The sequence below is a fragment of the Gossypium raimondii genome, chromosome 4 (assembly GCF_025698545.1).
Source record: "Gossypium raimondii isolate GPD5lz chromosome 4, ASM2569854v1, whole genome shotgun sequence".
NCBI classification, from domain to species: Eukaryota; Viridiplantae; Streptophyta; class Magnoliopsida; order Malvales; family Malvaceae; genus Gossypium; species Gossypium raimondii.
In genome coordinates, this window is record NC_068568.1 from 36,250,775 (window position 1) to 36,264,987 (window position 14,213).

At 36.5% G+C, this 14,213-nt stretch overlaps 1 protein-coding gene across 1 annotated transcript; it reads right to left on the reverse strand.

Annotated features, from left to right (window-relative positions):
• Positions 1 to 1,293: 1,293 nt before the first annotated feature.
• Positions 1,294 to 5,060, reverse strand: LOC105778970 (uncharacterized). Its single transcript, XM_012602724.1, has 5 exons — positions 4,459 to 5,060; positions 3,720 to 4,305; positions 3,410 to 3,605; positions 2,612 to 2,859; positions 1,294 to 1,380 (listed from the first exon to the last, which is right to left on the reverse strand). The coding sequence occupies exons 1-5, from the start codon at positions 5,058 to 5,060 to the stop codon at positions 1,294 to 1,296; spliced, it is 1,719 nt and encodes a 572-aa protein (XP_012458178.1).
• Between the last annotated feature and the right edge of the window lie 9,153 nt (positions 5,061 to 14,213).

Below are 14,213 nucleotides of genomic sequence, written 5' to 3' on the forward strand. Positions count from 1 at the left end.
GGACTTGCTTTCTCAGTCTGCTCCGCTGCAACCTTAGGGAGATAAGACCTGATTCGATCCACTCTACTGCAACTTTAGAGAGATAAGATCTATTATTTTAATCTGCTCCGCTGTAACTTCAGGAAGATAGGATTAGTATCATCGATCTACTTCGCTGCCAATACAGGAAGACAAGATCTGCTATTTTCAACCTACTCCACTACTACTCAGCGAGACAAGGCTAGGGTCTTCGATCTGCTCCACTACTGCTTAAGGAGATAAGATCTGTAATTTGTTTCAACCTACTTCACTGCTGCTTAGGGAAACAAGGCTGGGGTCTTTGATCTGCTCCACTATTGCTTAGGGAGATAAGATCTGTAATTCTTTGGTCTGCTCCGCTGCAACTTCAGGGAGATAAGACCTGATGTGATCTATTCTACTGCAACTTCAGAGAGATAAGATCTTTTATTTTAATCCGCTCCACTACAACTTCAGGGAGATAGGATTACTGGCTTCAACCTGCTCCACTACTGCTTAGGGAGATAAGATCTGTCATTTTCGATCTGCTCCACTACTGCTTAGGGAGATAAGCTCTGTAATTCTTCGATCTGCTCCGCTGCAACTTCAGGGAGATAAGACCTGATGTGATCTACTCTATGCAACTTTAGAGAAATAAGATCTTTTATTTTAATCCGCTCCACTGCAACTTCAGGGAGATAGGATTACTGGCTTTAATCTGCTCCACTACTGCTTAGGGAGATAAGATCTACCATTTTTTATCTGATCCACTACTGCTTAGGGAGATAAGATCTGTAATTCTTCGGTCTGCTCTGCTGCAACTTCAGGGAAATAAGACCTGATGCGATCTACTCTACTGCCACTTTAGAGAGATAAGATCTTTTATTTTAATCCACTCCACTGCAACTTCAGGGAGATAGGATTATTGGCTTCAATCTACTCCACTACTGCTTAGGGAGATAAGATCTGCCATTTTCGATCTACTTCGCTGTAACCCAGGGAGTCAAAGTTTTGTAATTTCTGATCTGTTATCCGAGGAACATGACCTTTATAATGAACCTAATTATGCCTAAGATTAGGATGACATGATCAAAATGCATCAAATACTCCTAACTAGACATGTGTGAATGATGTTTGTATGAATGTAGGCTGCTACTTTTTGAGAATGTTCCCTTTTCATCACTTAGATTATCATTAATCAAAGCTATATTAAGGCTCTATTACTGACGTGCTACAACGCCTTCTTGCTTGGCTAATGCCTCTTAGTTAAATTGTCCCCACTGTAAACATCAAAGTTCAATCCACTGGGATGCGGAAAGGTGTACCCTCATTCTCCAGCTGTAACTCAAAAGTGAAGAAATCTGGCCTTTTCTCAATCCTTTCCTATCGCAATTTAAGGATACCGGATATGTAATTCTTTGGTTTTTTATCCCATTCTTAAGGTGCCATACCAAATATTTATGCATGAAGAATTTTTCTCCAGGGAAACCTCCTCTTATTGCCCCATAATCATTGCTTCTTTATCTTGTTATATTGTTCAATCAATGTTTCTGTCTACAAAATCCAAAAGGATGGTCTTAATTTAGACCTTTCCTTCTTAGATTTTTGACCTTTAAACTTGGTGCGTTCTAAACAATAATCCTGTTTCAGGTTACTGTATTATTTAAAAACTTTTTAGAGTAATAGGAAAAACTTCCCTTGTGAAAGTTTTATTAGTCCATTAATCATTATTCCAATGCAACATGCTTGCAAAAAGGTCATAACAATGGATAAGATTAAAGTCAGTTCTGAGCATCGCTCGAAAGAAATAAAGTATCAAAAATAGTAAAAGGAGGATAACAAAGAAGTTGATTGAGAATGTGTCTCTTAGAAAAAGAAAGAATTTTTCCAAGAATAACAAATTCAATATAAATGGTGTGAGAACTAGGTGCCCCAGTTATCGCAGCCTAAATTTCTCTGTACAAACTTTCTAAAGACCATTCTGAGTTTGACATGTGCTTAGGAGATCTACAGTACTCTGTAAATGCTCCAAGATGTCACATACCATTTCCTGTTGATTCAGGTATAGCAAGATCATCATATGCCCCAATCTAATCAAAATTTGAACTGCTCAAATCACCTCATGCCCCATTCTGATCAATATTTGGGCCGTCCTTTTCGGGTTTTAGACTCAAATCCCTTTTGGTCTCAATGCGCCCTTTGCGGGTTTTCACCTTGGCCTCTCCATTTTTTTAAACCCAAAGCGCCCTTTGTGGGTTTTCACTTTGGTCTTTTGCTTTTATTATTGTTATTATTTTTTGTTTAGACTCAAAGTGCCCTTTGCGAGTTTTCACTTTGGTCTTCTTTTTTTTTTTAGGAATCAAAGCGCCCTTTGCTGGTTTTCACTTTGGTTCCCTTTCCTTCAAGTGAAGTATTTCTTGACTGAATCTGAGTTTACAGGATTTTGCAAGTTTTTACCATCCATCTCACTTAGAATCAAAGCTCCACCAGAAAAGGCCTTCTTTACGACATAAGGACCCTCCCAATTTGGCATCCATTTTCCTCTAAAGGCTTTTTGTATAGGAAGAATTTTCTTCAACACCAGATCCCCTTCATAGAATTCTCCGGGACGAACCTTTTTGTTATAGGCTCGCATCATCCGTTTTTGATACATATGACTATGTTGAATGGCTTTTAACATTTTCCCTTCTATTAAGTTCAACTGGTCGTATCGAGACTGAACCCATTCTGCTTCATCCAATTTTAATTCAGCTAATACTCGAAGGGAAGGAATTTCCACTTTAATGGGTAAAACGGCTTCCATCCCATAAACTAGAGAAAAGGGTGTTGCCCCAGTAGAGGTCCTAACAGCTGTTCGGTAGTCTAAGAGAGCAAATGATAACTTCTCATGCTAATCCTTGTAGGTTTCTGTCATTTTCCCCACAATTCTCTTAATGTTTTTATTGGCCGCCTCCACTGCACCATTCATTTTTGGGCGATATGGTGACGAATTATGGTGTATGATCTTAAACTGACTACAGACATCTGCTATTGTGCTATTATTCAAATTCAACGCATTGTCAGATATAATTTTTTCAGCATTCTATATCGACAAATGATCTCCTTTTTCAAGAATTTACAAACCGCTGACTTCGTGACATTTGCCTATGAAGCAGCTTCCACCCACTTGGTAAAGTAATCAATGACCACGAAGATGAAACGATACCCATTTAAAGCCTTCGGTGATATTGGCCCAATAACATCCATGCCCCACATGGAGAACGGCCACGGAGCAGTCATAACGTGTAGAGGTGAGGGAGGTACATGTATCTTGTCTCCATAAATTTGACATTTATGACACTTCTTGACATAGTTAATGCAATCTCCTTCCAATAGTATCCAAATCTCATGATTTGTTTGGCCATTGTGAAACCATTTGCATGAGTTCCGCAAATGCCCTCATGGACTTCTTCCAGGATCTTTCTAGCCTCCACAGCATCTACACACCTTAACAGCACTTGATCCTTCCCTCTTTTGTACAGCATTTCCCCATCTAAGACATATTCAATGACTATTCTTCTCAATCTTCTCTTGTCATTCTCTATCGCTTGATTAGGGTACTCCTGATTCTTCACATATTGTAGGATGCTCTGATATCAAAGATGATCATCTTTTCCCTCCTCCTCAATACTGTAGCAATGAGTCGGAGTCTCATAAATACTCATCTGAATAGGCTTCATTACCTCTAACCTGTTCACCTGAATCATCGAAGCTAGAGTAGCCAATGCATTAGCCATTTGGTTTTCATCTCGTGGGAGGTAATAGAAAGTGATTTCGTCAAACTCATCAATCAATTCAAGAACCGACTTTCTATAATTGATCAACTTAGGGTCTCTAGTTTTCCATTCTTCTTTGAGTTGGTATATCACCAATGCGGAATCCCCATATACTTTTAGTACTTTGATTTTATGTTCAATAGCTGCACGAATACCCATAATACATGCTTCATATTTTGTCATGTTGTTTGTGTAATCAAAGTCCAATTTGCTACCAACAGGATAATGATCTCCACTTGGGGATATCAAGACTGTCCCAATTCCATTATCCATAACGTTTGAAGCTCCATCAAAATTTAACTTCCATATGTGATCCATTTGGGGGTTTTCTGCAGTGTTTGCCACATACATTAAGTCCTCATTTGGAAAATCGAAGTTCAAAGACTCATAGTCTTCCAAGGCTCTGCTGGCTAGAAAATCAGCTATTGCACTTCCTTTTATAGCCTTCTGACTTACATATACTATGTCAAATTCAGATAGTAGAATTTTCCATCTAGCCATTCTCCCATTTAAAACAGTTGATTCTATCATATACTTTAAAGGATCCAACTTTGAAATCAGCCAAGTCGTATGATACAACATGTACTGCCTTACTCTTCGAGTTGTCCATATTAAAGCACAACACAACTTCTTAATGGACGAGTACCTCATTTCACAATCAGTGAATTTCTTGCTGAGAGAGTATATTGCCCTTTCCTTCTTCGCCGTCTCATCGTGTTGGCCCAATACGCATCCCATGGAACTGTCAAACACCGTTAGATACAGTATCAATGGCCTATCTGGACTAGGCGGTGATAGTACTAGAGTATTAGCCAGGTATTGCTTTATCTTATCAAAAGCTCTCTGAAATTCCTCATCCCATTCACCTGGATTATGTTTCTTCAAACGACGAAATACTAGATCACATTTCTCAGTCAGTTGTGAAATGAACCGAGCAAAATAATTCAGTCTTCCTGGAAAACCTTGGACTTCCTTTTGAGTGTGTGGAGGAGGTAGATCTCGTATTTCCTTAACTTTATCTGGATCAACCTCAATCCCCTTCTTGCTGACTATGAAGCCTAATAACTTCCCTAATCTGGCTCCAAATGTGCATTTTGTTGGGTTGAGCTTGAACTGAAATTTTCTCAATCTTAAAAATAATTTTCTCAAGACTCGAACATGTTCTTCTTCAGTTCTAGATTTTGCAATCATATCATCAACATAGACTTCAATTTTCTTATGCATCATGTCATGAAACAAAGTCACCATGGCCTTTTGATACGTTGCTCCCGCATTCTTCAATCCAAATGGCATTACTTTGTAACAAAATGTTCTTCATAAGGTAATGAATGTGGTTTTCCCCATATCTTCGGGATGCATCTTTATTTGATTGTATCCAAAAAAGCCATCCATGAAAGAAAATAATGAATAGCCTACCGTATTATCTACCATGGTATCAATGTGAGGCAACGAAAAATTATCTTTTGGACTAGCTTTATTTAATTCCCTGTAATTCACACACATTTTAACCTTCCTATCATTTTTAGGAACAGGGACAATGTTTGCTACCCATTCTGAATATTTTACCTCTTGTAAAAAACTAGCATCAAATTCTTTTTGACTTCTTCTTTTATTTTTAGTACAATATCGGGTCTCATTCTCCTGAGCTTCTACTGAACTGGTTTACAATCTTCTTTTATAGGCAAATGATGTACCACAATGCTAGTACTTAGCCCGGGCATATCCTGGAATGATCATGCGAAAACATCTTTGAACTCTTGGAGTAACTCAGTGAGGTCTTGTTTTGTCTTTGCGGTGATATCAGTTCCAATTTTCACCTCTTTTCCTTCCTCTAGGCTCACCATTTTCAATGATTCTCTATGAGGTAAGATTTTTTTATCCTCTTGTTCCACCATTCTAAACAAGTCCGGAGATATATCACAGTCTACGTCATTTTCAAAGTCATGAGATCCCTCTAAACACATGTCTTGTTCAAAAAGAGACTCCCTGTTTGAAGCAGCATCACTCATGTCATTGATATCTGAGGACTTATGGGGGGTTCACCAAAGAATATACAAAAAATATATAAATTTATGGATAATTATTTGTACAATAAGGTTATAAATGTAATGAAAGAATAATTTGGAAGACAATCAGTCAAATGGAAAATATTACTTGCATGGAAAGAATAAAAGAATAATTGCTTGAAATGAATGCAAAGATGTATTTTATTAGAATAATGATATTCAGACTTGAGCATATTTCACAAAGGATTTCCTATCATTTTTAGACTAAAAACAATAAGAATGTTCTGAACATTACTCTGAATAAGCTCTAAAGATTACAGGGATTTCTTCCGCAGTCCAATTGTTTAGCTCGCTCCCAGGTTCGTAAGGGTAGATCTCCAACAAGGTCCTTCCTTCAGTTGTTTCTATGGCATTGATATGAACATTTTCCAACATTTCTTCAATGCCTTTCTTTCTGGGCACCCCCCGTTCAGGGTAATTAAACCCACCCGACACAAAGGTTTTAGATATGTGGGGAAAGGTCAAAGGCTCCCATTTGACTTCATCTCCGCTCAACCGTGCCCTTCTTCTCTCCTATCTTTTTTTCCACTTCTTTCCTCTTCTGTTTCATATCTGGCTTGTAACTTAAGCCAAAACGATCAAACTTTTCCTTCAGCATTGGTGCTTCAATCCTTCCTTGAAAATGTTTTCCCAATCCTTTCCCTGGCGAGGCTCCTCTCCCTACCATCAATTGCAGACCCATCTCTGTGGTCTTGGATATTTTTGGTACTGGAATTCTGTTTCCTTCAGCAATAAACATTGCGTTCACAAACTCTAAGGACCTGAAAGAACATTCCACTGCCTCATCATTAGTCTCTACATAAGGTGCATCACCAGTTACCGTTGCAATGATATCCTCCTCCGTACTTATTGTTACCAATCGAACCTCTGATACTAACTTCAGCTTCTGATGTAGTGATGAAGGTACTGCCCCTACCGAGTGTATCCACGGTCTCCCCAATAAACAGTTGTAGGAAGGCTTAATATCCATTACCAGGAAGTCCACCTCATAAGTAGTTGGGCCAACCAATAATGGTATTTTGATTCTTCCCATAACTCTCATTTCTGTTCCATCAAATGCCCTTACTATATTCTAGCATGTTTTCATATGTGAACTGTCCACAGCTAGTCGATTAAGAGTGGATAAAGGTAATACGTTCAGTGCAGATACATTATCAATCAAAATCCCCGGCAATGTGTACCCCTGGCATCGGGTAGTAATGTGCAGAGCTTTAGTAGAACCCCTACCTCCAGATGGTATTTCATCATCATTGAAGAAGATAAAATTATCAACACTTATATTGTTGACCAACCGATCCAACTTATTGACTGAAATATCATTGGCCACATATGTTTCAATCAGTACTTTCATCAGTGCACTTCGATGTACTTCTGAGCTTAGGAGCAAAGCTAATACAGAAATGCGGGCTGGCTGTTTGTGTAGTTGCTCCACAACACTGTATTTGCTGTGTTTCAAAAATTTCAAGAACTCATTTGCTTCTTCTTCTTTTATTGGCTCATTAACCAATTGTTCAAATTCAACTGCTTTCCCTTTCCTCTGTTCTACCATCAAAGTCTTTTCTCTTGGCAATTCTTCTTGAGTGTCATAACGCTTCCCATTACGCGTATAAGAACCCATTTCCTGATTTCCTTTTACAATATTACCCTTAACTTCTTTTCCCGGGATTGTTACATTGCATCCATAATTCCACAGGACCATTTTACTATCCTTATATGAGAAATTTGATGGTTTCTGGATTATAATTTTTGGTGTTACCTGAACCCTAGCCTTATTATTCTTACGGCGTGAGAGAATAATCACAGGATGATTTATTTTCGGGGTCCTCGTCACCGGCTCTGATGCACATATGCTTCTTTTTCCCTCCACCTTTTCATAGAACCTCATCTTTTTTTTATCTATCATGCTTTGAACTAGAGCCCTGAATCCTTCACATTCTTGAATTTCATGTCCCGTTTCATGGTGGAATTCACAATAGTTTTCAGTCTCATACCTTTCCTCAAAATCTGAAATAACTAACTTTCTTTTTGCCATCTCTTCCCAAACCCATTTCAACAGAATTTTTACTTCAGCAATGTCATTCTTGACTTCTTCTCCCTTACTTTCACTCATCATATTCACTCCCTTATCAGCATGATTGGGTAACGGACTTCCTGCGCTAGGTGAGTCATCAAATTTGACAACGCCCATACTAATGAGTCTTTCAACTACTTTCTTGAAGACAGTGCAATTCTCTATTGAGTACCCTAAAATTCCCGCATGATAGTCACGTTGTGCATTTACATCGTACCATTTGGATAAGGGGGTTGTAAAGGGGTCAAGTAATGAGGAGAAACAACATGTGCATTAAATAAATTCTGATACAGCTCCTTATATGACATCGAAATTGGCTTGAACTGGAGCTTCTCAGTATTTTGCCTCGCTCCTGATTCTTGTTTCGATGAGCCTTGTTGATTAGCAACCACCTTCCTTGGTTGATTCACTGTAATTGACTTGCTGTATGCATTCACATTGTTCACTCCGTTTTCTCTTTTCTTTGGGGCTGACCTTCTATTATTCTCCCCACCATCTATTCTTCCACTTTTAATAGCATGTTCAATCATTTCACCATTCATGATTATATCTGAGAAATTCTTTGAAGCACTTCCCAACATGTGTGTAATGAATGGGGCCTTCAATGTATTGATATAGAGCATCGTCATTTCTTTTCCCAAAAGTGGTGATTGAACTTGAACTGCAATCTCTCTCCACGTCTACGCATACTGTCTAAAACTTTCATTCGTTTTCTTTTCCAAATTCTGTAAAGTGATTCTATTAGGCATTATTTCTGATACATGATTGTACTGTCTCATAAAAGCCTGTGCCAAATCCCTCCAAGTACCGATTTTGGTTCGACTCAACTGGTTATACCATTTAGGTGCCACCCCAATGAGGCTATCCTGAAAACAATGTATTAATAGCTGATCATTGTTAATATACCCAGTCATTCTCATACAGAACATTGTGATATGGGCTTCAGGACAACTGGTCCCACTATATTTCTCAAATTTTGGCATCTTGAACTTATAAGGAAGCACCAAATCCGGGACCAAACTCAAATCTTTTGCATCTATTCAATGATAGCTTTCAATGCTCTCCATTGCCCTAAATTTCTCTTCAATCCATTTCCATTTCTCCTCAAATTTTTTTGGCAATTCTTCCTTTACTTTATCCTTCTCAACTACTTCATCGAAATCTGGGATAGCAAGATTAATCGGGTTATCACCGGGGTTAGAGTCTGATCCTGCCTGGAAGTTTATCGGCATTGAGATACCAGCTTGAAACTATTGAGGCCTAATTGAAACAAAGGATCTACGCGGATGCACCTCAGTCTGAACCTGCGCAGGTGGAGGCGTAAAGCCTGGAGGATATATAGGTCCATCCTTGTCTTATTCTTCATCATTAACCATAGGACTTTTCCCCTTATTTACTCTATTAGTTAGTAATTGCGTCAACTTAGTCATCATGTTATTTTGAGACTCCAGCATCCTTTTTGTCATGTCATGTTTAATTTTTTCCAACTGCTCCTTCATTTGCATCTGTAACTGATCTTGCATTTCCTTTTGAAGTCACTCAAGCTTTTCCAATCTTTGATCCATAATTTTTGACTTTGCACGGGTACTGTAATGGTGCTTGGTTGATGAGTTTTTGTTGGTTTCCAGATTAACTGAGGCATAATTTTAACCAATTAAAACCCTTTTTTAATAATCTTGAATGCATATGATGTCATGTAATGCAAATGCACGAAATGAATGCAAAAAGGGTGTCGATTTTGATCCAATTTCTTTTAGAAAATTTTATTGATAAACAAAATTCTTTACATAAAATAGATTCCAAATATGGCTTTGCCTTAATGCTCAAAGTTTTAACTTTCTCTAACAATGAAGCTAACTCCTGACCCCGATCTAATTCCAGCTCATACTTTACGCTTAATACGTCAGCCTGAATTGCCAATTTTTACAAATAATCTCTGTTCTGGATTTGATTATGTGACTGATAAAGTTGTTCTTTCCAACGCTCCTCATTTCCTTTCAGGAATTCAATCCGGTGCTCACAGCTTTGTAATGCATACTCTAATTCTTCTTTCCTCTTTTTCGCACAGACTTGCTTTTAATTCTACCATAGAATTATGACTTCTATACAGAGAAGTGATCTCTCAAGTTCTGCTATTCTAGCTTTCAGTTCTTCTTTATGATTTTGAATTTCTAGCATCTGTCGTTCTAAAGTCTCTTTCTGCACCTGAGTCTCCTGAGACTTTCTTACCCACTGATCGATTTTGTTTCTTTCTTCTTGGATATCCTGTCGCCACTACTCTGAAGTCTTTCCCAGCCCAGTAGTTCTCATCGATAGCCGTAACTTCTTGTAATTGTCTTTAGATTATCTAGGTCCTCCTCTGCTTTATTCTTTCCTTTCCTTAGTTTTTCAACCTCTAACTTTTGAACATCAGCATCTAATCTCAAATGCATCTTTTCTTCTTCCAACCGCTTTATCTTCCTTTCAAGTTCTAAATTCCTCTTTTCAAAATCTTGTTTTATAATCTCTAGCTCTGATGGGATCACTTGTAAGTACTCTTCCATTGGTCGAACACCTTCTGAGTTTAACTCCAGAATATTATCATTAATTCTCTTGCTTTGCCACTCACCATACTCAGGAGTCGTCATTGAGCCCACAGCTAGCCTTTTCATCCTACGAGTCTGATTCCAAGCCTGAGAAATTTCTTTTACCTTCTTCTTGTAATTATCTCCTCGGTACGAGAACTCACACTGAGCTAACCCATATGTTGCCAACACAAACTATCTTGAACTATATTGTCTTAGTACAAGCAAAGGTGCATACCCAACGGCTCCCTAAATTCCAAGTAACAGAACCCAATCAAAGCTCCCGCAACGGTAGAGAATTCTATCAGGAATCAACCAAGGAGCCCTCCACTCAACATCTTCTTCTTGGAGATTTTGAAGATTTTCCATCTAATTTTCCTCTGATATGTCATCCCTTCTTGGCGTGGCTACTATCTCCTTCAATGGGGAATAATTTTCAGAGAAAACTCGGTACGAAATCCTGTCCACCTTCTAGAAATGACTATGGAACCAAGCTAGCAACAACTGCGCACAACCTATAAATCTGCCTTCGCCAGCTTGTCTACATGCATTCAAGGATCTAAATGTTTCAGCCAAAATTGCAGAAACATCCGTGACCCCTTTATCCAGTCGGTCAAAAGGATCTGAAACCGCTTTATCAATATGCCCCAATGCCCTAGGGAAGATCACTAACCCGTAGATACTCAAAGCAAACACATTAACCTTCTTTTTCCTATCTGGATGTGCTAGAATCAAGTCTCGCAAGTTCTTCCATAGGATACATTTACACTCACCCTTCTGCTTGATCCTAATCGTGATCCACTGCTCACTCATTCCCGTAATATTCATCAATTTCTTCCAAAATGCTGGGACATACGCGGCTCTAGAATATGCTTTATCAACCTAAAGCCTTGGGCAATGTAGTAAAGCTGTATATTCCTCCACTGTAGGTACCAAATCTACCTTCCCAAAAGTAAAACAACTATATGGAGGATTCCAATGTTGAGAAAGGGCCCGAAACAATTGTTCATCCACCTTGATGTCAAATAAGTATGGCAAATCCCCACAATTAGAGTAGAACAACTGCTTGGTCTCATCATTACACCGATCCCATATCTCTTTTAACTCTTGAAGGCTATTTTTCATCACACTAATATGAGTGTAGTCCCAAAGCTCTGACACATATCCCTTAGCTAAACTATCTCCTTCTTCCAATTGCACTTTCTCTGATCATATACGGACAATCGCATTGTCTTCCACTTTATCAAGAAATTCGTTTTCCATGAAAATTTTCTAATTTAGTAACCGAACTTGAATCGACACTCTTTTAGATATGTAGTGACATGCAAAAATACCAACAAAACACAAACAAGTCAGTATAACATATAAACAAAATTCAAAGCAAGTACAAGAACATCAAGCATCTATATGGGCAATTACTAGAGTTTGGGATAGTTCTACCTAGGTTAGGCTCCCAGGTCCTCTATATGTGGTTTAGTTCTAAAGTCAAGGTACTCGAACCAGTAGATTCCTCGATCTTCGCCCATTATAGGCTCATACAGACCGAGTTCAGTTCAGGGGAATACATTTCCCTATGGCTGCACGATGATGAAAATCTCACGAAGACATAGGTACGGATGTATCCCGAAAGTGATCCACTATCCTGTAAGGAGATGAAAACCTCACGAAGGAGTAGCTTCTCACTCCCACTTAGAGGGGTAAGACCAACAGTCTTTATGCAATATGATATGCAAATTTTTACAAAACTCAACCCACAATAATCATACAAACAAATGTCAGGATCGTAATTTTTCAAATCAAATTTTCAATTTTCAACAATAATACAGAAAACAATCAATTTTATGGCTTGACTCTCTAAATATCCCCAGCGAAGTCGCCAAGCTGTCGAAATCATTTTTTATATTTGATTTGAAAATGGGAATCGACTTTTGAAAATGAAAATGGGAGTCACCACCAATCCTTTATGGAGGTGTGATCGGTTCACCTTGAAAATGATTTTTAGGTCTACGAATTTTGAGAAAACCAGTTCGGGAGTCGATTACGCACGAGGAAGGGTTAGCACCCTCGTAACGCCCAAAATTGGTACCGAATGGATTGTTTAATGTCTTAGTGCCAAAACTTGAAAATATTTTTAAATACAATCCCATTAAATGAAAGCTTAAATAATTTAATTGACTAAATAGACGGGCCCATTTCAAAGAAATAAACCGCCACACTTAGTGAGTTAGAGTGTAACAGTTCAATCTTCAAAGTTAGATTCATCTTTTTTCAAATTTTAAAAAATCATATGTTTTAAGAAGGATATTTGATTATTTAAGTCAATCGAGAAATCAGAATCCAGTAAGTTAGGGTTCAATTTCTCGAAATTCTTAAACATCAAATATTGCCTTTATTTTAAAATCGAGATAACAAAATGTCATATCCAGTAAGTTAGGATCCAACATTTTGAAATCTTAAAAACTTTATTTTAACAATTGTATAGTTTTAATAAAATGAACTCTTGATTATCTAAATTCATCAAGAAGAATTGAAGCCCGATGAAGTTACTGGCACAATTCTCTCGAGGACTTATGAACACCAAGCTTTTTAGAAATTATGAAATAAAATGATTATAGTGCTTTAATAAAATACAACTCTTACAATTGGAACATGATTGAATAACAATACATATAAGGGAAAAGATAAATAACAATCTAAACTTAAACTAGAAGCAATCAAGCAAGTAATAGGCAAATACAAACATTGATTTTAATCATATTATACAAACATCCATATTAATAATTAAGCAACCCATAAATTAATAATCAATTAAAAATACTTCAAGACAATGAGAAAAAACAATAATAACAATAAATAATATGAATATTTGATGCAATTTGGTAATAGAACTAAAAACAAATAAAAGGTATGAATGAATTTTAATGAAAGATTTATAAAAAAATAAAAAATAAAATATAATGAAATAAAATAAAAGTGAATAACTTAAAATTAATACCTACATTTTGATTTATATAAATAAAGTCTAGTATAAATAATAGTATATACATAGTGATAATATATATAAAAGTTAAAATAAATAAAATAAAATAACAAATTTAAAAGGAATAAGGCTTCCGTGCATAAAAATATCATTTGAAATTAATAATATATTATTATATATATACATACGTATGCTAAAAAATCCATATTATATATACATATATATAAAAGTATGAGATATTATTATTAAAAATTTTGAAGTTAATTATATATATATATATATACATGAACAAAAAGTATGTATAAATTATGCTAAGATAGTATATAAAACATATAAAAATATTTATAAAATTAAGTAATAAATACATAAAATAATATTACATAATAAAAGAATTTATAGTAAAATTAGGTTAACTGATATATATATATAAATACTATTAAATATAATAACAACAAATAAAATTAATAATAATAAACCAATTAATTTTAATGAAAATGGATCTATTTTGAATTCAAACAAAATTCTAAGGGTTGATTTGAAATAAATGAGCAAATGTCCGCATTGAAAACCACTGAAAATCATAGGGACTACTATAGCAATTTAATGTAAAAATTTAGAATAATCAAAATCAAACGTAGAAAACGACACCGTTTAGGCTTGGATCTAAGTAAAAACAAAGTCAAATATGCGATACAAATTTTAAAAAATAAAGAAAATCAT

What these genes read in the sequence shown, in the direction of transcription:
- LOC105778970 (XM_012602724.1), bottom strand. Translation starts at nt 5,060, where the DNA reads ATGGTGACTTTGTTTCATGACATGATGCATAAGAAAATTGAAGTCTAT. An exon ending in TTCAGGTGAACAGGTTAGAG is followed by an intron (nt 3,606 to 3,719) that starts GTAATGAAGCCT and finishes CAATATGTGAAG; the next exon opens with AATCAGGAGTACCCTAATCA. An exon ending in TGCGAGCCTATAACAAAAAG is followed by an intron (nt 1,381 to 2,611) that starts GTTCGTCCCGGA and finishes AAATTGCGATAG; the next exon opens with GAAAGGATTGAGAAAAGGCC.